Source organism: Mus caroli, chromosome 5 (genome assembly GCF_900094665.2).
Source record: "Mus caroli chromosome 5, CAROLI_EIJ_v1.1, whole genome shotgun sequence".
Taxonomy (NCBI): Eukaryota; Metazoa; Chordata; class Mammalia; order Rodentia; family Muridae; genus Mus; species Mus caroli.
The window spans coordinates 94,164,615-94,189,550 of record NC_034574.1 but is presented as its reverse complement, the minus strand read 5'-3'; the positions used below and the strand labels follow the sequence as shown (position 1 = coordinate 94,189,550).

Here is a 24,936-nt window from a genome sequence, read left to right as displayed (position 1 = left end):
AAAGAGAGAGAGAGAAGAGAGAGAGAGAGAGAGAGAGAGAGAGAGAGAGAGAGAGAGAGAGAAAGACAGACAGACAGACAGACAGACAGAGAATATAGACATATAGTCAGGCACATTGTTTGTCAAGGAGCACTGAGAATCCAGTTTATTAGCAACCTCACCCTTTTTGGCTTGTGCTTCAGGATACACGGTTGGTGGGGAAATGGGGAGGCTTGAGACACGGTGAGAACACGACAGAGGGAGAAAGGCAACAAAAGAATCGTGGGCAATGATTAAGTACTCCAGAATTTACACAGTGAAATATGGACAGTTTAAACGGCTTTGCTATATGCTTCTTTTCAAACCCAGCAATTTCAAACACCCCACGCTGCTCCAAGATTAATTGAGTTCTGCATGCTTTTAGCTTGCTTCGGGTACCAAGGAGAAAGGGTTTCCACAGAACCTGTATTTGCCAGAGTACAGACAGTATCTCATTAATGTATGATGAATAGCCATTTGTAGAGTGATTAATTAGTCATTTTGACAAAAAAAAAAAAAAAAAAAAAAAGATGAGCCTATGTAACATGCCTTTGCCGGACTCCTATTTTCACATGCAGAAAAGAAGGAGAGAAATTCCTTACTTCTCCTCATTTCCTCTCTGCCCCAAGCCCGTGGAAAAGTCCCAAGGCCTTTGCATATTCTGGTCTTGTCTGATTGCATCTGGTTTGTCTTTACGAACAACAGGCCTGAAACGGAAGCTCTCCCTTTGATGGATGGCTTCTCTTTCTATGTACAAGTTGGAAATTCAGGGAGGGATTTTTTTTCCCTCCAGGTCTCACTGCTTATTGGTACACAAGTTATTTCCACTTTGCTGCAGAATTGATTTGCAGCATTGGTGTATGAGTTTGTATATTTTTCTCACTAGCCTGTCACAAGGCATAAGTCAGCAAGTCTTCTGCGGCATGATGGATGATGTAGCCAGGAGCCTCCCGGCAATGTTTCCATTAAAAGGACGAGCATATTGTCATTAGCGTGCGGGGACTGGAATAACCCAAAATCTGTACCTTGACATTTCTCAAACTGTATCATTTAGTAGCACTGGTTTCCCTTGCATCCAACAGCGTGCATTGGGCCTGGCGGAAGACTCCTTTGTGTCCAATTGCCAACTGTATGAAACCAATGCACCCCCAAAATGCCAAAGCATTGATCCCCAGAGTTGTAAGCTTGCATTCCACTCCTCTCCAAATGAGATCAGTTATTTAATAAAAGTTGAGAAGAAAAAAAAAAGAAAGACCGTCCACACCCCTAGAGAATTAGAGAGAACCTCCCACATGAGGGTAGACTGAGACATTCTAGTTCTCCAGCCAAAATAAAAGCAAAAGGAGAAAAATCAAGTTGTGAACTTTTGGTTTCTAGTTTATTTTAAACTCATTTACATTTGGTAGCCTGCTAGGCCTCATGCTCTGCTCCTTATCCACCTTCTCCATCTTCATGTATTTTGGCATAAGGCGTGAATATCCGAGGATGGTGTGTACTGTCCATTAAATATCTAGTGATGCCTGGAAAAATCACTAAAGGATCCTAAACAGTTCTTAGAACCTGACTCCTTGGATACACAGATGTGCACAACACTTTGGTGATATTATTTTTCATCACTGAGAGATGCAACATGCCTGTCAGAACAGCTTCCTGTATTCACCATGCTGATGTACGTATTAAATATAGAACTCAGACTGATGATGTAGGTATTAAATGTGGAACTCAGGGGGTCTGGTATGTCCGAAGGGCTTGGGAGAGACCTATGGGTGTTGACCACACATGGCCTACACTGTCAAAAGATAAAGAAGCCAGCTAGCTATTCATGTGCCCTTCACGCAAGTTTAACTTCAGCTAGCACCAAGTTGGAGACAAAGACTGAGAACTCTCTGTCTCATCGTAGCAGATGGGCTCCGTATTGGATTTTCCTAATTAACAGCCACACACAAACATTCTTTCTATTGCCATTGCTCTTGATGTCCAGGATAATAAGATCATTTTCCAAAGTGTGTGAGGCAGGAGAGGTACTGAGAGTCTCCAGCACGGAGAGGGGGCAGGTAGAGATAGAATTAACACCTCCATTATTAAGGGAAGATTTACTTTTCTCATTTAATATGTCTGAAATCAGAGGGCTCTGATAATCAATGGCGTGTCTTAGTTTAATTGGCAGCATCTTTTATTTCTTAATGGAACATAAAATATCATCGTGACTTATAACTGATGGAAGTCTTAGATTTGATGAAATGTGGAAATTGGTATGAAGAGATGTTGCCAGTGAGTCCTTGGGGTCCCATTAGGTGACCATTGGGTGCTACCACAAGACAGGGAAGCCACATAGCTATTCAAGCCATCTGGCATATGTTTAGTACGTCAAAGGCCTAACAGTTGGTGTGGTCTTAGTGGTAAAATACATCTGATTAAATAACTGCTAATTAGAGAGAGTGTCATGCAGGGTGGCAACATTGTAAAAGAATAGATAATTTCTACATGAAATACCAGGGGTATATGTTATTAAGTACATAATAAGAGTGCTGGTATTCTGATACCAGTATAGTAAACTCAATAGGAATTAATAGACTCCTTAGGTGTCATTTGACAACTTCCATTACCAAACTCACCATAAAACTAAATTATACATCTCCAAGAGAATTCAATCAATATCATATCCAAGTCTCACTGTTATTTTACGTGACTTCAAGCTGGCAATAAATATCCTTTGATTTTTTTTGATTTGCTTTAAGTGTTTGAATTCAAGTGAAATATTACAAGTTAAAAAACTAGTGACAGTCTAATATTTTATGCTTCAAGCTCCTCAAGTTTTTGAATTCAGGATTTTATTTATTTACTTTGCTAACTCATTGCCCTTCTCAACAGTACAAATGACACGGAAACAGGAACATACAGATTACTTTTAAGTAAATCAGAAAACAAGCTTTGTCCTATGAATGATTCCTGTTTTAAGGAAGACTCTTGTAGGTTTTATAATAATGAAACCAATTAGTAAGGAAGCTATTGAACTCATCATATGACACAAGTTGTATAGTATCCAAGAATAAATACTAAGATGCAGATGAAATGGGAGAGCAGACAAATCTACCTTGGCCTCATGAGAAGAAGAATTTCACAGAAGAGGAATCAATGGGGCATGAGGACAGACAGACAACAACTTGAAATGACAAGGCAGAGGAAAACGAGGCAGCCCAATGCCAGGCTCTGGAAAGCAACAGAGCCTTTCCTTTCTGCTACAGGAAAGATCTAGTTTCATGGCTAAAGAAGAGAAGGTGCTCTGGAGTATCTTATGTGCATGCTAAGGAAGTGAGGGGGCTCTGAACCACCTTGTGTGCATGCGAAGGAGCAGCTTTTGTTCTTGATCATGGTGGATACAAGTTGTGAAACGATGACCTCGAAATATGACCATGTGGTTCTGATCCATCTCTCTCAGGATGGAGCATTTGTTTCTGTCAAATGCAGGTGACGCTGCCTGATCCCACCTAACAGTTCTTTCCTCCTGTCATCTTTCTAGATGCCACTGACAAAAGAGCTGCCCACTGCCTTCAGATTAAGCAGAATTGAGGAAAGTGAAAGAAAAAACTGTGAAACCATGCCCATTTGTAGTTTGAAAGGACTTACCTGCCATGTGGCTATCACCAAAAGAAGGGATGAATGAAGCCTGTCTATGTGTGAGAAATGAATCAATAAAGTTCAGAACTTATCTTTTTTATAATGTTTTTAAGATTTATTTATGTATATGAGTACATTGTCATTCTCTTCAGAGATTCTAGATAGGGCATCGGATCCCATGACAGATGGTTGTGAGCCACCATGTTGGTGCTCGGAATTGAACTCAGGACCTCTGGAAGAGCAGTCAGCCATCTCTCCAGCCCTGGAACTGATCTTATAGACACCAGAACCTAAATTTCCTCACTCTGATTACTTTTGCACAAACATTTTAGTTTTATTTAGGGATCTCTCTGGCTGGGAATGGACTCCTCTGGTAAGTACCACGATTTTATAAATGGCAACATATTGTAAAATAAGAGATAACTGCAACAATGTGCATTAGCATCTCCTGGTGGTTGGAAATGTGTAACCAGCTCTCACTGCGGAGTACAAAGGGGCAGAGTCCAGGTGCCATGTGATCACGCCTTCAAAACCAATGCAACCTGAGAGTCAGCTATGACCCTGGAGAGCAGGGAGGGGCACCTTGAAAACAGGATTTTTATTTTATTGCTTGTTCTTCTAAGACAATTTTGGCTCCCTGCCTGTCACAGATGGAGAGCTACTACATGTAACGAGGAGCCTGGAGCTGCTGAAAGAGAGCCTGTTGTCTTCCTTCAGGTTTTTTCTTAAAAATAAGTGCAATGCTTTAGAGTCAACAGACTTCAGGATCTTTTAAATATATACTTACTAAGTTGTTTAAAAAATCCAGGGTCCCTGTTATAGAGAAGCTACTTCATAGGAGCCAAGACCACTGTAAGCATGAAACTCTCTTTAGGTTCCATCTGTCCCTGGAAGCCTGGGGACTGTCCGCTCCTCTTCCTGACAGTCAGGATTTTTGTCTTCCTTTCCTAAAGCCCAAGTCTTCTCTGTGATTATTTTATGTGTTCTTTTATTTCACTAGATGAGAGTATAACATTTAATGTTTATTAATATATGTGCTTGAAAATCTCATCAGCAACATTATGGCATTAGATAGTTTAAACAATATTCAACTCTGGAAACAAGTCAATATATTTTATAAACCAGTATTAACTTATTTTTAAAAATGGACTCAAAAGTATGGGAATGACACAGCCTTTGGATTGCAGAATTCAAACCTGATATTTTTCAGCATGTGCCTGTGGACCATCTAAGAATCTACTAGGATTACTTGGGAAACATTTTCCCTTTGTGACAACGCTGTCGCCTCTACCCCGACCTTAAAGTAGTCAGCTTCAGGGACTATGCATCAAAAATTCCTGTCCTTTATAAATTATGCAGTCTCAGGTACAAGGTGGTCAAGTGGACAGAGAATATAAAACAGGGTGCTCTCTAGCCCAGAAAAGTACAAATGCATAAAAGAGATTGAACTAGAGATGTCTCCAAGACAGTTACATCTACCAGGGAAGTAGCCACTCCAAGCCTGACACTTCTGCCTGCAACGTCGTACTATGAAGATGTCACAGCTACACTTCACAGTTAATCTTACACAATCAGACATGGAAATGACAGCCCTGCTGAAAAATGTGCTCAAAATTTGTATTCTATACATGTAGCATGAAAGTGGAAGAAGGAGCAAAGAGGGTGGTGGGGGTGTTGGTGTGTGTGGTGCAGGGACCAGGAGTGGGAGGGGAGCAGAACACAAACGAATAAAGAATGAATAAGAAATGCCATTGTGAAATCTGCTGGTTTGCATGCTAGCTTTTAAAATTAGTAAGAAAACGACATTTTGAAAAGGAAGAATGTGTAAGCCCAAAAGAACATACATGGTGGCACACATCTTTCTCGTCACCTACTTGTTTCCAGCTGTATTCCAGAAACAATGTATCTATAGATGAAAAATACGTCAGCCCGGCATTAATATTATGTAGTTATACCAGTACATACAATATTTCAGGATAGGCACTACTGTGCACTGCGTGACATATAGCACATAAACAGAATCAGTTCTATGAGTGGCAAGCAGTGACCTTTTAGGTATAAAACAGACATGAACTCCCTGCTGTGCATTCTCGCCAGCCCCATGCCCCTCCCCTCACTGTGTGTGAGCTTCTCCGGTGATGAAGGCGGCTAGGCTTTTATACTACGAGTCAGGACCCTTAGCCTGTTGTCTTGGATTCTCAGTTGCACTGAGAAAGTTCCTCGTTAAGTCAAAATTGCTGAAGAATTCCCTCATTCTCTGTCATAGTATTTATGTCCGATGTGGTGGAGTCATTGACTCTTGCAGTATTTGTCGTGGCAAACGGTATAAAAGGATGGTTTGTTATCTCCTTTTCCAAATGTCAGCCTGTGGAGCCAAGCACACACTGGGAGTCTGTCCTTCCTGCATAGGCAGTATCACCATTACTACACACTGTTCTTACAGGCGACTCTGTCTATCACGTCTCTCTCAATCTTACCAGTCTGTCTTACTTTGCTCTGCGTGGTTTTCTTAGTGTAAACGCACACTCAGTTAATGAGAACATCTCACACCTGCGGTATCTGAAATGTGCCTCCTTGGGGTGCTCTTATTTTTGAAAGATAAAATTCTGAAAAATGTTTTATTTTTTTCCAACGGACACTTAGGACTTCTTTTCAGCATTGTTCTTGTGTCCCTGCAGCCCTCAAAACTCGTGTGTTGGGATTTTTATTATCAATGGGAACATGGTCCTTCACGGACGAGCTCATGGAACATTGGGCACTTTCTGATGTTGAGTTTCCAAACATGAGATGCACCACATGACTGAAGTATGTCCCTTCAATTCTTCATGACTTCTGTGAAGTTCACCCTTGATATTTTTGTGTCTTGGTGCTGCTATAAAAAGGGGTGTTCCCTGCAATTACGTCTCCTGACAGGATGGTTGTTGTTTTTTGGTTTTTTTGTTTTTGTTTTTGTTTTTTTTTACTAATTTATAGCAATTTTGTGGCTCTCCTGCCATAACATTTTAATTAACTTGTAAACTTATTTCCAAGGTTTTCATTAAATAATCTATAAACAACAGGGTTTGTCCACCTCTTTCAAATATTTTAGTGCTACCATCTTTCCAGTATTTTATTGTTATTATTATCATCTCTACTACAACTTTACAGCACTAAGAAACAAATTCAGAGCCCTGAGCCTGCTGTGAAAACACTCTACCCCCGAGCTACATCCCCACCCCTCACCTTTATGTTGTGTATTTCTATTGTTGACTCATATATTTGTACTTAGGGCACTAGCTGAAAGAATAGTAACAACAAATATTTCTTTAGCTTTAGTAAAAATTCTTCCAATGATTTACCAAGTAGTGGTTCTGCTCTGGAGAGATTATCGTGTAAAAATGCCCAAGAGAAACCTAACAAAATTCAATATACACTCTTGATAAAATACACAAGAAGCCAATGGATCTGTCTTGCATCTTGCACATCTCTCTTCTGGGCTCTTGCAAGCACTCACACTCCTTATCCCTCGAAGCCTACCTTGTGGTGTTTTGTTACCTGAGAAGGTAGGCTGCTCTGTTCTCAACGGTTCTTGTGCCCTGTCTACATTGTCATAAATAGTCTCTCTAGAAGCTCTCTGAGACGCCTGTGGCTGAACATGCCTTCTCTGTTTAGGGGCAGCTAAGACTGACACAGATATTTTTCATTTACATCTGTATCCTTACATACCAGAGCTGACCTAAGAGCCTGCCTTCATCAAGATAAGGGTGAACTAGAATGTGAATCAACGTGGTGCACTCATCTTTCGGCTTTAAGGAAGTCCTCTTGCTGATTCTCACTCTGTTTCCAGTCACTACAGTTAAATACGCCAGCCACTGCATAGATCAGCCACTCATCCCAGACCACACATGCGGTTGTGGTAGCGCGTGGATAAAGGCATTAGATTCGCTGGAGACTCGCTGGTCACTAGAGAGTTGGAAGGCTCTTACTGGTAACGGCATCGGAGTTTCATGGTCTGCGAGGAGCTTTGGACTGTTCGTCTTCAGTTTGTTCCAATTTCCTTTCTCTTTCAGGTTTAGGTTTTGATTTGTTGCGTTGTGCTTTTTTCACACCTCTAGTTTTGGCTAATGTATATAATTATAACTACTTGTAGTATTAATATTTTTGTAAATCCCTGGCACGGGGTTGCTACCCGCTCCTCAGTGGTTTATGTTCCTGAACAAAAGACACTCACAGCCTTTATATTTTAATATGCCTTAAGCAGCACAATAGCAGGACAACTGCCTAACCTCCATGCTGTTAGAATCTAGCTCCCGCCGATAATTCTGAGGTACTACTTACTAAGTTCTATGCTCCATCTTGGCTGCCCTTGGCCCCTTTACATGGCAACTATGCTTCTCTGCCCTGCACACTCTTTTGGCATGGTGTCTCTCTTTTTCTCTCTGACCTTGTGGTCTGCTCTCCAGCCTAGGAACCCTAAATTCTGCCTCTTTGCCTCTTTCCCTCTTCCCTGGCCATTGGCTGCTGGCTGCTGGCATCCTTATTTAATCAATCAGAATTAACTGGGAGCAAGTTCCCAGAAGCACTATGCAGACTCTCTCATGCAAACTGTACTTGGGGACCCAAGTAGCATTGGAATATAAGCAGCTACAACTACTGCTCCAATTAAAACACTTGTACCCCCTCCAGATGTTTCCTGGTGTCCTCTGACATCAATCTGCACTTTCTATGAGATCCTGGTGTCTATCAGTATCCGTTATTTTGACATATTCTGTAACTCACAGAGATGAGTCACACAGAGGATATCATGCACTTCCATCGCTGGTTCTCTCACGCAATCTGCTTTGAAATCAATTTGGGTTTTCCATTTGTCTAGAAATTTTTATATGCTGTCAACAGGTATTAAAATGTATCTGCATGAAGTTGTGTGCCGTCATTTCTTAGGATGGCTTTTATCATCTTTCCCTGTGTTTCTTTCTTATATTACCTTTTTCTTCCTTAAAGGTTCAACCCTGCTGTAGCTGCCACTGACTGCCCATCAATGTGAGAAGCTTTCCAGATCAGTTAAAATCAGGTATTCCCCAAATGCCTTCCTTTCCTCCTCGGATTGTATGAGGAATAAAACAGGTTCCAAAGATCTTACCCCAGCTAACTCTCCCCATTACATGGACCAACTTTACTTTCCCATTCTGCCTCTCAAGACGCATCTGAGCATTTCATATACTTCAATTGGCCCTTAGTTGAAAAGCTTTTGATGGATTCACAGTGCAGAATCTGATGGGGCACTATCCTTGATGTTTTTCACAGTGTCCTAGGTAAATCTAAAAGTGAAAACTCCTGAGAACCCAGGGTATTGTCTTGAAGTATAGAATGAGTTCACTTTAATAATCAAATTTCTTTTCTATTTTGATCCTCATAATTGTGAAAGTCATATTGAGATATGCACTGTCTGGCTCCCTCCATTTTGTGCAATTATTAAATGTTTATTATAATTTCCACAGTCTTATCTCCCATGTATCTAGCTATTTTATGTATTTAAGACTAGCCTCACTAATTTCTTTCCTAAGAATGGTCTATATCCCTCATGGAATAATGGCCACATGTGAAATTCAAATGCCCATCAAAACTAGCATTCTTTAAGCTTTCTAATCTCTATGCCTTCCTTTCTGACTTTTTGTTAAATTCAGCAATGTCCTTATCTCACTTTAATCTCATCAATGAAAATATTTTGCTCTCTGTATTCCAGTTATCAAGATTCTATGCTTCTTTCAATAGTGCCCTCAAATAGTGACATCATCATCACTTATTCAATTTACATCCCAATCACAGCCCCCTCCCTCCTCCTGTCCCAGGGCCACCCTTACAAACCCTTCCCACCATTGCCCCTCCCCTTCCTCAGAGGAGGGGAGCGACTTTCTCCACAGCATTTTCCTACCCCACATTATGTTGATGCAACTTGTAGAAGATTCACCTTGAAGCCACAGGAAACATTGATGAGATGGGCTGACAGATGCTACACTAACTGCTACTGTGACTTAGGTACCATCTTCATTGTGGCAACTTGTAGAGAAATTAAGATCCTCTCTCTCTCTCTCTCTCTCTCTCTCTCTCTCTCTCTCTCTCTCTCTCTCTCTCTCTCTTCCTACTTCTCATGAGGAGACTTTTGCCTGAAGTTTTCCCTCCCAGTTATTACTGGCCAGAGGTGGTTGCATAACTGCTCACAAATTACACATATGAGAGAATAACAACATTCCCAATATTGATTAAGCTAAACAGCTTAAACTCCCCGAAGCTGGACCTGACATTGTTCCCATGAAGCCTATTATCATGTGGTAAATGGTGGGATCTAAAAAAAAGTCTGAGGTCTCTTAGAATGGGAAATAGAGAGGGATTTTAGTTTGACTAATCAATAGTTTATTCTAATTATTATCTCTCTCCCGTACCGCCTATAGTGTTTTGGAAATATTTCCAGTTGAGCAGCATTCTTGAGGTATTATGTTTCTACATATTTACCTCTTGCCTATCTCCCTCTAGCATCAAGATGACCAAATGGCCCACTCAATAGCCATAAGGACGAGAGCTATACTGGACATATCAGACAAAAAATATCTTTAGTTACGTTCCTTGTTTCCCCCTGGATAGTGTGGATATAAAAACTGTGTCTCGAGCTTGTTTCCATAGCAGACACTTCCGTGAAGCTTCACATTCGCCTTGTGTCCTTAGCCCCTGTTAATTCTGCTCACTGGCCCACACCTGTGAAGATGATGCGAGCCAAGGCCCTGTAAGTCCTCGAGTACAGATAAATCCCCCATTCATCCTGCTTTCCACTTGGAAAATGACTGACAGAGGTGAGCTCAAACGGAGTCTCGAAGGACAAAGCTTTTCTCTGTGAAAAGGTAACTGGTTCACACCTGGATCCTGCTTGGAGCCCAGGCCTCATTAGCACCATTTTCTAATCCTGCAGAGAGCTCCCAGCCAGACCTCCATGAGCAGGGAGAACAGCGGGCTCTCTGTGCCCTACAGTGGCCATGCTTGCCTGGAGGAGCCAGGGAACATCTGGTGAGATTCTGCACCATAGGGTGGCTGCAAAACATTGGATGTTTGAATAAACGAACCCCACAACCGCACCACAGAACACTGGAAGAGAGAGGACTCCTCACTCAAAGCTGCTTTCTCCCTCCCTGCTACAGTTTGAGCAGCAGTTAAACTTCAAATAACCTCTGTGGTTCCTTCCCTCCTAGGGCATGAACACAATCAGAGGACAAGTAGACGGGTGTTTCCAGGAGCCAATGAAATATTTTATTTATTTCAATGGGAAATCAAGCCAGCTGGCTCTTACATGAAGGTATCCCCTGGAATTCACAAACGCCACTTTCTTCTCCATCATGGAAGAAAAGATACGTTGAAGTTTGGAACAAAGGTGAAACAAAAAAATCCAAAATTCCTGAAAAACGGGATCAACAAATTTTAGCGGCTGCCATAACTCCATGCTAAAGACATGGAGTGTCCTATGTCCTTAACATAGGAGTACTAGTGCCTGACCAGCTGCTAGAGGGGGAACATTCAGTATGCATTCCACCAAAATGTTTACACACACATACACACACACACATACACACACACACACACACACACACTATTCCTGCAGAGGCCTACCCACAAGGTTGCTTTCGAAAATGCCATGCTAAATCAGGACCATAAAACTTACGAGTTTGAGCATGGACCTTTCCCAGGTCTCTGAGCTCATCCCTCTAAAGCTGAAGGTGCCTGCTTCTCTCACAGCAATGTCATTCAAGTCTCTAAAGCATAGACATGGTCAGTGGCTTCAAAGAGTTGCTCTCAATAGGACTAGAGGTATCCCAACAACTTCTTCTCTTACTCTGATGCCTTTGCTGTAAGCATTTGTGACATATTCTAGCTTCACTTCTGGACAAGCACGCTGTAGATAAAGGACATCTTTTAAATAGGGAACTTGAAGGGAAGGGAATCATTACTGCCAATTAAGGTCTCTCTACTCTTAAAGATGATGTGTGTTTCTGGGGAGACGGCTCAGTTGCTGGAGTGTTTGTCATGCAAGCACAAAGACCTGAGTTCATTTCCTCAGTGCTGTGTAAAAGAGCTGGGTACTCTCATTTGTCCTCCCAGAACTGAAGAGACAACAAAAAGAGTATCCCTGGAGCTCACTGGTCGGCTAATGTCGCTGGATCAGCAAGCTCTGGGTTCAGTGAGCTAAAACTAAAATGGAGCGTGATAGAGTGTGACATCCAACATAAACCTCTGCTCACACACATACACACACATGCATCCACATGTATCACACATGTACACATATATATCACAAAGAAAGCCCATGCACATATCACATATGCACACATATACACACATACACACACATATACAGATCATACAGAGACACACACATCCCCCCACATCACCCATGCATATATATATATATATATGACATCACATACACAGACACACATGTAACATATGTACATATGTACACACATGCACACAGACACATACATCATCCGTGCACACATACATATCCCATCATACACACACATCACATATGCATGCATGTGCATGCATGCCTACACACATCATCATCACATAACACACAGACACACAAATCCCCTACACACACCACCCAAGCACACATACATATCACATCACACACATACACACACATACATTTCACATATGCACACATATGCATGCACACATCCCCACACATCATCATCACATCGCACATGCACACATCCCCACATTAATAATAACAGCACATATTAAGAGGTATTTCGGGGGCGCTGGGGTGGGCGCGGCGTCCGGGTGGCGCTCGCCACTCGGGCGGTGGCGCGGGCGCCCAGGGCAGACACTAAGGTAATCCGGAGGCGCGGCCCTGGAATTAGACGGACAGCGGGGTTGAGGCTGAGGCTGGGGCAGTGTGTACGCGGGGCCGTCGTGCCCTGGACTCGTGTAGCGGCTGCGGGGCGCGCTGCCCTTCGCCATGTACACCTTCGTGGTGCGCGACGAGAATAGCAGCGTCTACGTCGAGGTCTCCCGGCTGCTGCTGGCCACCGGCTACTGGAAGAGGCTAGACAACCCCAGGTTCAACCTGATGCTGGGGGAGAGGAACCGACTGCCCTTCGGGAGACTAGGTCTCGAGCCTGGGCTGGCACAGCTGGTGAATTACTACCGGGGAGCAGACAAACTGTGCCGCGAAGCTTCCTTAGTAAAGCTAGTCAAGACCAGTCCGGAACTGTCTGAGTCCTGCTCATGGTTCCCCGAGTCGTATGTGATTTATCCAACTAACCTCAAGACGCCAGTCGCTCTGGCGCAGAATGGCATCCAACTTCCGGTCAGTAACTCCAGGACAGATGAGAGAGAATTCTTCTTGGCTTCTTATAACAGAAAGAAAGAGGACGGGGAGGGCAACGTTTGGATTGCAAAGTCATCAGCTGGTGCCAAAGGTGAGGGCATCCTCATCTCCTCCGAGGCATCGGAGCTCCTGGATTTCATCAACAGCCAGGGCCAAGTGCACGTGATCCAGAAATACCTCGAGCGCCCTCTGCTCCTCGAGCCCGGCCACCGCAAGTTTGACATTCGAAGCTGGGTCCTGGTTGACCATCAGTATAACATCTACCTCTATAGAGAGGGTGTGCTTCGAACTGCTTCAGAACCATATCATGTTGATAATTTCCAAGATAAGACCTGCCATCTGACCAATCACTGCATTCAGAAAGAGTACTCAAAGAACTATGGGAAATACGAAGAAGGGAATGAAATGTTCTTCGAAGAGTTCAATCAGTACCTAACAAGCGCTCTGAACATTACCTTAGAAAGTAGCATTTTGCTGCAAATCAAACACATAATAAGGAGCTGCCTCATGAGTGTGGAGCCCGCCATCAGCACCAAGCACCTCCCTTACCAGAGCTTCCATCTCCTTGGCTTTGACTTCATGGTGGACGAGGAGCTGAAGGTCTGGCTCATTGAAGTCAACGGTGCCCCAGCGTGTGCCCAGTGTTGATTTTCCTGGACGATGCCTGCCCCTCCTTGTACAGCCTCACAGACAGGAAACTCTATGCAGAACTGTGCCAGGGCATCGTGGACATAGCCATATCCAGTGTCTTCCCACCCCCGGACACAGAGCAGGTGCCGCAGCATCCGGCTGCGTTCATCAAGCTGTGAAGCACCAGAAGGCACAGAGCCACCTTGGGAAGTGTACAGGGTCCTGCTCCAGAGGAAAGAGAGAGGACTGGACTGCTCCTTGTCAAGGCATGCTGGGGGACAGATATGCAGGAAGAGTGTGAAGAGATGGCGGCTGTGGAAGAGCAGCTGAGCTGCCCACAGTGCTGTGGAGACCTTGGGAAGCTGACGCAAGCGACTGAGAGGGAGAGCCCAGCACTTCTCTGAAGGGCTGGGACCAGGGATTTGAGCAGTTTCTGGCCTTGGATGGTACTGGGAACAGAGCTCCTTCTCCCCGGAATGCAACCCAGGGGCCTCTGATGGGGTGTATGCTCGCCTGCTGCAGCTTTAGTGCCTTAGTCTGTGCCTGGTGCAGCCTCACTGGACACAGACTGGACCTTAGAGCATTTTAGAGGTTGCCACATGCTCCCTGCGACACTATGTCCCGCTGAACTCTGGACCAGCATGCAACACGGTCTGGGCTGTGCCCTGGCCTGTCAGTGAAGGCCTCTTGCTTGTCACCATCCCGGTGGGCTATGAGTGAGCACCTGCCAGGGGTCCTGCGGACGCCAGTGTATGCTGCTTACTGCATGTTTTAGAAACAAAAGCCACAGGCCTGACGAACCTGCAAGCATCAAATAAGCATGAGAGAGAGAAAAACAAAAACAAACAAACAAGAAAAGAGGTATTTCATCTGCTACAAACAAATCCAGGACAATAAGTACCAGGGTTACAGTGACCAAATGAGTGAATGAGGAAAGGAGGAGAGCTTGGCTTCTTAGCTGCAGCACGATGTTAAACAACTTACAGAATCCTCTTCCTCCTCACACTCTGTGGAGAGCAGTAGTTTCTCCTTTGTAATATAATTAGGATTAAGCGTGATAGCCATATAGTGAGCGCCATGTTTAGCACATTGTAAAAACCCAAGAAATAATCGTCACTGTGACTACCGCCGTAGCTCAGCTTTCTCTTCCCGTGATAATAAGGCTCTGCTTCTGGAAAGGATAGGTTGTTCCCGAAAGCAAAAACATGCCTTGAAGACAAAAGGATGCTTGTAATAAAAGTTGTTCTCTGTCAGGTGACCCAATATTATCTGGAGCATGACAAGCCATGAGGAAAGGATGGCCAAAACCAAAAGCCCACAGTCTTGGTTGAGAAGGTTGATGCGAAGCCAAACCCACTGGCTCGAGGGCAGAGCCACTCTAGATGAAGTGATACCAGCAAGTGATAGGAGGCACACTGAAGGGGGAAAACCTCCCCCAAACAGGCATTGCTCAATGTCCATGTGCCTGACCATGGGAAGACAGAGGTGAGTCTTCACTGACTGTGCAGTCCCACTGTAGAAAATTTAACTGATAGGGCTTTAAAAGATATTTCATTTCCACCTTTTCCCAAGGCCAGCACAGTTATGATCATTTTCATGAAAGACCACAGGTGCAGAACAACTCCACAGGAATGTAGCAGTACAAACAATTACAGATGGGCTAGCATTTTCACTGCAACCTTTGTTTTTATGGACAAATACTCTTGTGTTATAACCACCTACACCAATCAAGACGAGAGCATATTGTGCAGCCCTTTAGTGAGGAGTGACATTGAGCCTATATACCATGTAGCCTGTATGCAGAGGAATACATCTGCATAAGTAGACTGTGATATTCATTCATTCATTCATGCTGAAATTACTTAGTAAGTAACAGAATTCTCAGAACACACCCTACGGTTAAATCACACAGCTCACTAGAGCTCAAGCCTCTTTCGTTCTTCTTCTTCTCCCCTTGCTTTCACACCCTGGTTTCTAATCTTCATTTTTCAGCACAGAGCAGAAGCACACACACTCTGCAAGTAAATGATACTGGCATTCTACTTTTTATGTGCTAAGCATAATCCAAAAATATGTGTCATATTTAGAAAACCGAGGTTTAGAATGATTAATCTTCTTGCCTAGCTCACAAAGGTCACATGTTTCCGAACTACCATTCAAAAGCAGACAGTCTGGCTCCAGAGTCTGTGATCTTAATATCATCACTTTGTTACATTAAATATGGAGCAAATGTTGCAAATATTCATAGTCATTTAACAAATATTCATTAAGGTCTACAAAAGTTAGGTACATAAAGAAAATCTTAGACCCCGAAGACCTAAGAGTCTACTGGATAAGGTAATTGCATCCATAAATAATTCAAATGCGAAGAAGGATGTGCTAAAGTAAGTGATGTAGGTTTCAGGGAAGAAAAAATGACTCCTGCCTTCAATGAGAAGTTTTCATGGGAAAATCAGAGCTCGGGTTAGGGGCTAAGGAATATATATGGTTCAAATTGTTAGGCATGGCATGACAGAACACTGCATGACAGTCACCTTCATCCCAGCTGACATGAAAACCATCAGAGAATACATTATTAATAGTGATGCGTGAACCAACATCGATTCAAAATGATGATGGCTTAGCTGGCTACATACTCATTAAAATAGTTACAGTAAAAAGACCAATAACACTAAATGTTGGTGAGAATGTAGTACAACTGTATTTCTCACACGTCTGTGGTGGTAACACAAATGGTACAGTTTCTTAGATAAACACTATAGTGTTACCTATAAAACTAAACATACCCTTACCATGTGGCCCAGAAATGGAAACAGGTAGATACCCATGAGAACACTGTTCAGGATAGCCAAACAGCTCAGTTCACCATCACCGTGAAAACCATGGCTTACCCATACCATAAAATCCTACTATGCAACATAAAGGACACAATGTGTACAAGGACATGCATAAATCCCCTAACATCACTGCAGGCTGTTAGAGAAAGCAAACCTAAATCGCTACACACTTTTTGAGTCCATTAGATAACATGTTACACACGGCAAAATAGTGACAGACAGCACATGAGAGATTCCCTGCATCCAGCTACCAGAGGAAGAGACCACCTCTTCGAAGGAACAGAGAAACCACAGGGAGGTGGCACTCCTCCAGAAGAAACTGTAGTAAGCAGAAGTAGGCTTAGATTGTTCACGACTTACTTTAATAAGGGTTCTTAAATGCTTCAGCCTCCCTCCTAGCCGACCACCCACCAGAGGTAGGGACAAAGAAAGGTAAAACGGAAACAGGGGTTGTAGCCGTTTAGAAACAGTTCTTTGGGGGCAATTCCAATCTTTGTTGTCAGCAGTTTAGTTCACTAGCAAACCATCCAACATGAATCACAGCAAAGGTCCAGTCCACTAACAAACACCACTCACAAGTCACCAATGGCCATATGATCTAGAAGAAACCTCAAGGCTCCACCAATTGGCCCAAGTTGGCAGAAGCAGCAAGAGGCCGCTGGAATATCAGAAGTCCTTTGGTGAGCTACTCTCTATGAAATTATGACAAGCTGAGATCAGCAATGGGATGCAAGGTGAACCAAGGCCAGAGTCTCCTCACAGTCTGTGGGGCCATGTTTCTATTCTTCCCAAACACCACAAGCCCTCTCATGTCTCAGCTTCAGCAAAACATCCTTTCACCTGTGCGCCCCAGAAAAATATCTTATGATATAACTGAGTTTCCAAAGAAACCAGAAGTTTCCACTTCAAAACACTTATGCCTATGTTCTAGATGCTAAGTCTTGTAATAATGCTGGCTACCATAATTGTATGAAGTTGTCAAGTGTGTTAAGTTTTGTTGTTCATAATTTATATTTGTTAGCTGACACACAACCCCCCCCCCCCGACCCTTCAGAACAACCAATTAGATCAGGGCTCCAGAGATCTGAACATCAGTGTTTCTCTAAATTTCCTCAGACACTTCAAATATATGACCTGGATAGAGAATTGGCATTTTATGGAAAAAGCACTATGAACAACTGTACATAGAAATGAATACATTTTCTTTCACAAATAAAAAAAAAAAGACCAAAAACTAAGTGTGTTCAAGGAATAACATGGCTGGATCGCAGGTGCATGGAGAGTAAAGATTAATCTAGAAAAAGAACTTAGGAAAGATCATGGGTCACACTTTCTCATAGTGAGTGAATGTTCTGGGCCATCCATCACAAAAGCAATTTGCTTTCTGAAAATGTGGAGAGAAAACATTCCCAGTGCTCTGAAGTGAAAATATTGTTAATACGCGTGTCTCTCCAGTGATGTGATTATTGTGATTGATAATATTCATGAGTTATCACTGTAGCGGGGTATTTGTGGGGCTGTATTGTGCCTTATGCAGGCTGTGATCAGAGAAATTATTGTATCTCTACATGATCTTAATCAAGTCCTCTGTCTTTTCTATTTACCAGTCTGGAAATGTGAGTATTAGGCTGCAGGACTTCTTAGACTCCTGCCAGCTTCTGCCCAGTTCTTTATACACCAAGGGATTGAACCTGAGAACCAGTGCCATAGTAGGAATACTGACTGGAGTGGGGGGGCCTCAGGAGAAGGGGTTGGGAAATCTCCAGAGACCCGCAGTCTGCATCATTTGCTTGGGGTTCAGAAGGCATCTGCTATGGTATCTGTGCTGCTTCTCATTTTAAGACTCATTTTTCCTGCTAACTTATTTTCCAATGATCCAAAATGGCAGCCTCAGAGACTCTCACAGCTTCTGGTTTAGATCCCCAAAGCCGAGAAAGGATTTAGTTATTGTGAAAGCTGGCCTCTGCTCCATGGTGTATCAATTGCTGATGCAGCCATCCCTTCAGGAATATTTTTGAGAAGTGGTATTAGTTAAGGGCATGTAACATTGAGTATTGCTCTTTCCTGTGTGGGGCAGGCAATGGAGGCCAGCTTACTCACCAGCCCCTCGAAATCTTGTAGTTACTGCTATACCTCTAACCTTGCTGTCTTTGGAGAGTCTACATATTTATTATCTAACTCTAACTTCTTCAGGTTTTGAGGGGGGCATGTTTGTGTGTGGTGTGTATGGATGTGGTATGGTGTATGTTTGTAGATGTTTGTATTTATATGTGTGTATATGTCTGTGTGTATATATGTTCGGGTGTATGAATATGTATGTTTATGTGTATAAGTATGTACATTTCAGGCAATAGTCTACTATTTATCCAGAAAAGAACTATCAAATGAATAAATATTATTCAAATATAAAGGTGTCTCATTTGTATTTTCTTTCAAGAGTTAACATGTGACACGAAAAGAAACAATTTGCACCTGACTATCTGGCTTTACCAGTAATGTTTTCTAATTTGTACAGAAAATTTGCAGCAAAGCAGTCATTACCAAAAAAAGCTATGACATGATAATTACAAAAAATGAAGTCAAAGATTTCACAAAGATATTTATTTTTCCTTTTTCAACCAAAGCCACTAATGATAATCATGAGACCAACAAAGGGAATATTATGACTGCAGTAAGACATTTTATGAAACCTAGCCTAACAGTTATTTTTGCAAGTCATGCATTGGATTAGAATTTCAACTCATGAAGCTCTGATAAGTGTGTAGATTGATATAGTAGCAAATCGGAACAGAAAAGTCTAGCACTATGGAAATGAAGCTGTCTAAGACCATAAACTTTACTCTCAACCGAGACTGTGGATTTTCTACAATTAGTTTCTGCTGCAGAGACATGAGCATAGGTCTAAAGGAAAGACAGACAAGGCAAAGAAAAGGTCTAACCCTCTTCTGTAAAACATTAAACTTGCTGAGAATAAGGATTCACAGCTCAAAAACAAAACCATAACTTTGCTCCACTAGCCTCTGTTAGGACTGATTCTGTGCATGGCAGTGTATGCACATACACATACACATACACACCTTGGGGACACAGGTGATATTGCAATAGTCCATGCAGATAATTGAGAGTGTACATTTTGTTTCTTGTAGCTAAATTCCTTTGTCATCCTTATAAAAAAAAATTCCTTCTGTGGCCAAGAAAAGAAGTAGGGTTGTGGCTTGCTGTGTATGCCTGTTGGCCTGCATATGTTTCCTTGTGTCTGTATCTCTCTTTCTCGTTCAACTTAGTTTGAGGAGAACTAAAAAATGTTCCCTGCCATATCTATACCAATACCATTTGCCCCAGCAGCATTTAAGCTTTTTTGAAAGTAGATTTTGCCCCTATATGAATCTCCTATTAAGTTTGGGGGACTGTTAACCCATTCTTAGGCAATGACATAGCATCGCCAGCATAAAACTCAAAATTGCTTATTGAAGACCAGCAAGAAGATGGCACCCAATAGACAGAAGTAAGAGCCTGGCTGGCATCTCTAGATTGCATGCCTCATCACCAAATTAGCTGCTTCCTTCGTGGGTGGCAGAACAGTAAATCTGGGAGTGTGGCAATTCATCTACAGGATGCTTAAGAGGCCAGAAAAGAACAGAGTGACACTGGGTGAAAAATGAGTTGCTGACCAGCTAAGGTTACTATCTTGCTTCAAAGGTTGCAGCAATATAATCATCCCTGCTTGCTCTACAGGAGAAACTCAATATTGCTTTAATTACTTTGCTCCTGTTGGCTACTGCATTCCCAATGCAACAGTACCTCCAGCAAGCAAAGGGACAGTATTGCTTATACACAAACTTTTATTCTTTAGAGTGTTATACATATTCTGTCCTGTATAGAAGGCTATGTAAGTTAGCAGAAGCTATACATTTAAGTCCCCAAAAGCCTGGCTCAGGACCCAGGGTGAGCCAGTCTTAAAAATCAATCCTAGGGTTGGGACTTATGCTCACCTTCTGCATTGATTCTGAGATTTTTTTTTTCTTGTCTTGCTTCTCAGGAGTGTTCAACCTAAATATGACATCTATAACACATTTCTCCACAAGGCTTGGAGTATCTCAGATGGGGAAGGCAGAAAGTTCATAGGAGCCAGAGGCAATGGATGACTATGAAGAAAGTAATTTCTAAATAAAACAGGACAGTTTTACTTGTGAACTCACAGCAGTTGTGAAAGCATAGAGAAGACCTATGTGAGCTCAAGCTACTAACAACACTTAGCTGCTGACAGGAGTCTGTTTTCTTCAAGCATGTGACCTGACCTCCAATAAGTCAACCATGTTCCAGATGCTCCTGTTGTTAGACCACACCTGAGCTTGGTGAGTTTCCAAAGGATAAAGAAGATATAAAGGTGGGTGGGTAGATGGGAGATAAGAACAGGTGTGGGAGGAGTCATAGCAGGGGAGTTAGATATGATCAAAATACATTATATGAAACTATCAAGGAAGTAATTAAAATGTTGTTTAAAAATCAGTTCTGACCACTTCAGCAGCAGAAAATGAGATTAAATTCGTTATAAAAACTATTTACTAAAAATTTCATCCAGTGGACTATTGGTTCATTAGAAAGAAAGGCTTGCTATCTCGGACAAACAACTTCAGCTAGGAAAGACTGTTCAGGAATCCCCAAATCCTGAAATTTCCCAGGAGGCCTGCTTCTTCATCTATAACTGTACTATTTACCGTATTATTTCATGATGGTTAATCTTCATTACCAACTCCTCTGAATGGAGACTCACCCAGGAGACACATCTCCAGATGTCGGTGAAGGCTTTTCCAAAGAAGCTTAAAGAAAGAGGGAAAACTCACAGTAAGTGTGGATGGCTACAACCCATGACCATGGGTCTCAGGGTGAACAAAAATAAAACAGAAATGAGAAACCTGTTAGGTGTCACCATCCACAGTCCTCCCCATCCCCATCTGCTTAGATGTCAACAAGTCACTCACTATCAGTGTTTCTACTATGGTGGGCTGGATTCCCTTGAACTGTCAATCAAAATTAACTTTTCCCTCTAAAGGTGTTTCTCTTAGGCATTGTGTCACAGTAATAAGAAAAGTGATACAGAAGACTGGAGTGGAGGAATGGGACTGTTGCTGGCAAGGTGGTTGGCAGGTCTTTGGAACAGGCTTTGAGGAGAATATAGAAGAGGTTGGAGTTGGAAACTAGAGAAGTCCCAGGATGCTATAAATATGGAGTAATGAACAATTCCTCTGGGAGCCTGGAAGACCAGAATTCCAAGGGAAATGAGAGTAGAGGCTCAACTCACTAGGTTTTAGGGGTAACAGGGACTGTATTGGGTGCTAGGTGAGGGGCTACTCACGTTACATACATTCCAGCAAAGGGAATCTGTCTGCACTCTACCCGTGTCCTACAAATATACATGAAATTAATTTCAGAGGCTGCAGTCTGTTCTGGAGACACTTTTCCTGAGCTGCTGAGAGGAAAGCGCTCTCCTCTGTGTCTCACAAGAACAGTCTGTAAATGACCTATTTTTTTATGACATCATTTAACTCCACAATTTTTATTTTTATTGTTTTGTCTGAATGACACATCTTTTGAGTGTGTGTGTGTGTGTGAATATATCATCTTAGTGGGTTCTTCGTTTAATGAAGATAAAATGTCCTTCCTCCTCACCAGTTTGGGTTTAAACTCTATTTTGTTGGCTATTAAAACAGCTATACCTGCTTGTTCCTTAGTTCACTTTGCCAAAAATCTTTTTCCCACCTTGGTACCCTAGATTAGTGTCTATTATGGATGGTGTTCTGTGTTTCATGGAGGCAGCAAAATATGTACCCGGTTTTCTATGATGATTTGTTAGTTTGTGTCTTTTTATTGGGGAACCGATACCATTGATAGAATTATTACAAAACAGTGTTCATTAATTCCTGCTATTTTGTTGTGGTGCTGTTGTTTTCTTAGGTATCTTTTGGTTAACTGTTCAAAGCAGCCCAGATGTTTATCCAGAAACATTTTTTTTAAGTGAATAGATGATGCTAGGAACAATCATCTGGAATGAGGTTGCCCAGGCTGGCAGAGATGGGAATTGTGTGCATTCTCTCATGTGTGGATATTAGTTTCAAATCTTTAGATATGCGTGTTCCATTTGGAATACCCTTAGAGATTTTAAGAATAGTAAGGTGAAAGGGGGAGGAGGTATTTTCTGGGAGGGGATGTAAAATGCAGTAATATAAAGGGGGAAGGGAGTAACGGGAAAGGAAGGATTAGATGTGGAGGGGTGGAAGGAAGGGTAAAGGAGAGACAATGAAGAGGTATAACCAACACTATAGGCCACATGGAAACCTAACACTACAGAAACTCCCTAAAACATATACATGCACAAAATAAATAAAAAGTTTGGATGTACTTGTATTGAGGGGCACAATACCACAAAATAGATAGATAGATAGATAGATAGATAGATAGATAGATAGATAGATACATAGATACATAGATACATAGATACATAGATACATAGATACATAGATACATAGATAGATACATAGATAGATAGATAGATAGATAGATAGATAGATAGATACATAGATACATAGATACATAGATACATAGATACATAGATAGATACATAGATAGATACATAGATAGATACATAGATAGATACATAGATAGATACATAGATAAATACTTAGATAGATACATAGATTTGTAATATACTACATTTTGGTAAAGGAAATTCCAAGACAGTATAATATCAAGGCTGTATCATGACTGCTTGTATCCATCTCTATGGTGAAAGAGAACAGAAAGATTTGAGAACCTGAAGCTTAACAAGAGTGAATAGGTTTAAAGGCACAGACAAGTGCAGCTGCAGTTGATATAGAGACTCATGCCATTAAAGAGAAGCCTTTAGTTCCTCAGAAGAGGCTCCTAGAAGACAGGACACCAGGGATGGAGAGCTCTGCTGTGTACAGATGGCAATTCTTTTGAAAGGAGAGAGCCTGTGCTGAGAACACTGTTGGTTGGGCTTCCTGCTGGAAGACAACAATTAGGGAAGTTATCACCCATCCCAGCCTCCACTCCCTTCAGGCACCAAGGACTACTGAGCTGTGATCCAAGGTGGGGAGGACACTGCATCTTGAATACCATCCACATGGTGATAGTTTGCCATGAATACAAAATGCGAGAGTTAGATCACCAGACATGTTTGCAACAAAGCCCCAGAAATTGCTGAGGCCAGGCAATATGGGGAAGGTGGAGATTCCCTGCAGGGAAGCCTTGAGACATCATGACTCGGTGATGATATATCCAACCTTGAAATGGAGACTTAGCATGCTGGTAATGCTACTAGGACCAAGTGATATCCACAGGAGAAAGCCATGAACATGGATAAAATGGCCCAAGAGGAGGATTCTGTTCTGTAGATGGCAGGATTGGATTGATGTGACTCCTCAAGCCCACTGGAGCCCATACGGTGAGAATGTAAGCCCCAGATGCTGTACACCAACTGCAGGGTTTGGTGTTTTCTCTGCTGTGTTTGGGGCTTGTTGTGGTCCTAACTTGCTATGCCCTAATTCCATTTTGGAATAGGAATGTTTACTCTGTGCTATTATGTATTGAAAGTGTGTCATAGATTTTTATTTTGCATGGGTGCAGTCTAGAGATTGCCTTTAGTCCCAATAGTCTTTGGGACTTTGAACAGAGCAGTTCAAAGAGACCCTTGGAGGTGAACTAAATGGATTTTCAATTATGAGATGGTCATAAGCTCTTGAGGAACAGAGATGAAATATTAAAAGTAAAATGTTAGGGGACCAAGTTGACAAGTTGTGGACTGTTAATTTTCATTTTCAATATGTGTAGATTTGAAACCATGTCTGGGTGTATTTATGAAGGTGTTTACAGAGAAGCTTAACTGAAGGGGTAGATCCAGAATGAATGAGAAGAGCAAAAGGGGGAAGCCAAACCAACAGCACCACCCATCTCTCTTTCCTCTTGACTGTGGATACAGTGTGTCTAGCTACCTTATGCTCCTGCTACCATGCCCCATTCCAGCCATAATGGACTGTATCCCTTCAAACCATGGGCCAAAACAAACCCTTCCTTTCTTCCTTAAGTTGCATTAATAAGGTATTTGGTCACAACAATGAGAAAAGTGATACAGGTCATGGTAGTGCTACTGTAGCCCTGATAAAATCAGAAGTCACTGTGGTCAATAAGATGCAGGTAGATGAACATCTAGAATTCAGGGGAAGACTTACTTCAAGTGAAATAATCCAATTACTATTTCTCTTGTAACAGTTATCATCCAATTGCATTCATTGATGGACATTTAGATAGTAAAATAAGACAATCTGTTACTTTAATAAACAGATAACAGTTAATAGTAAGTTGGGTCATTCCTATATAAACCCTTAAGTAATATATTATAAATAAAATGAATTGTTGCGGCCTGCCCACAGTCCACAACACGAACGGTTCAACTGA

At 42.1% G+C, this 24,936-nt stretch overlaps 1 protein-coding gene across 1 annotated transcript; it reads left to right on the top strand.

The window, feature by feature from the left end:
- Positions 1-12,622: 12,622 nt before the first annotated feature.
- LOC110295428 (tubulin--tyrosine ligase-like) lies at positions 12,623-13,803 on the top strand. The gene is made up of 2 exons (XM_021163936.1): positions 12,623-13,635; positions 13,689-13,803. The coding sequence occupies exons 1-2, from the start codon at positions 12,623-12,625 to the stop codon at positions 13,801-13,803; spliced, it is 1,128 nt and encodes a 375-aa protein (XP_021019595.1).
- Positions 13,804-24,936: the final 11,133 nt, after the last annotated feature.

Bases quoted from the DNA above. Each gene is read 5' to 3' on its own strand.
- LOC110295428 (XM_021163936.1), top strand. From the start codon at position 12,623: ATGTACACCTTCGTGGTGCGCGACGAGAATAGCAGCGTCTACGTCGAG. The intron at 13,636-13,688 runs GTGTTGATTTTC...CCTCACAGACAG, and splicing joins GGTGCCCCAGCGTGTGCCCA to GAAACTCTATGCAGAACTGT.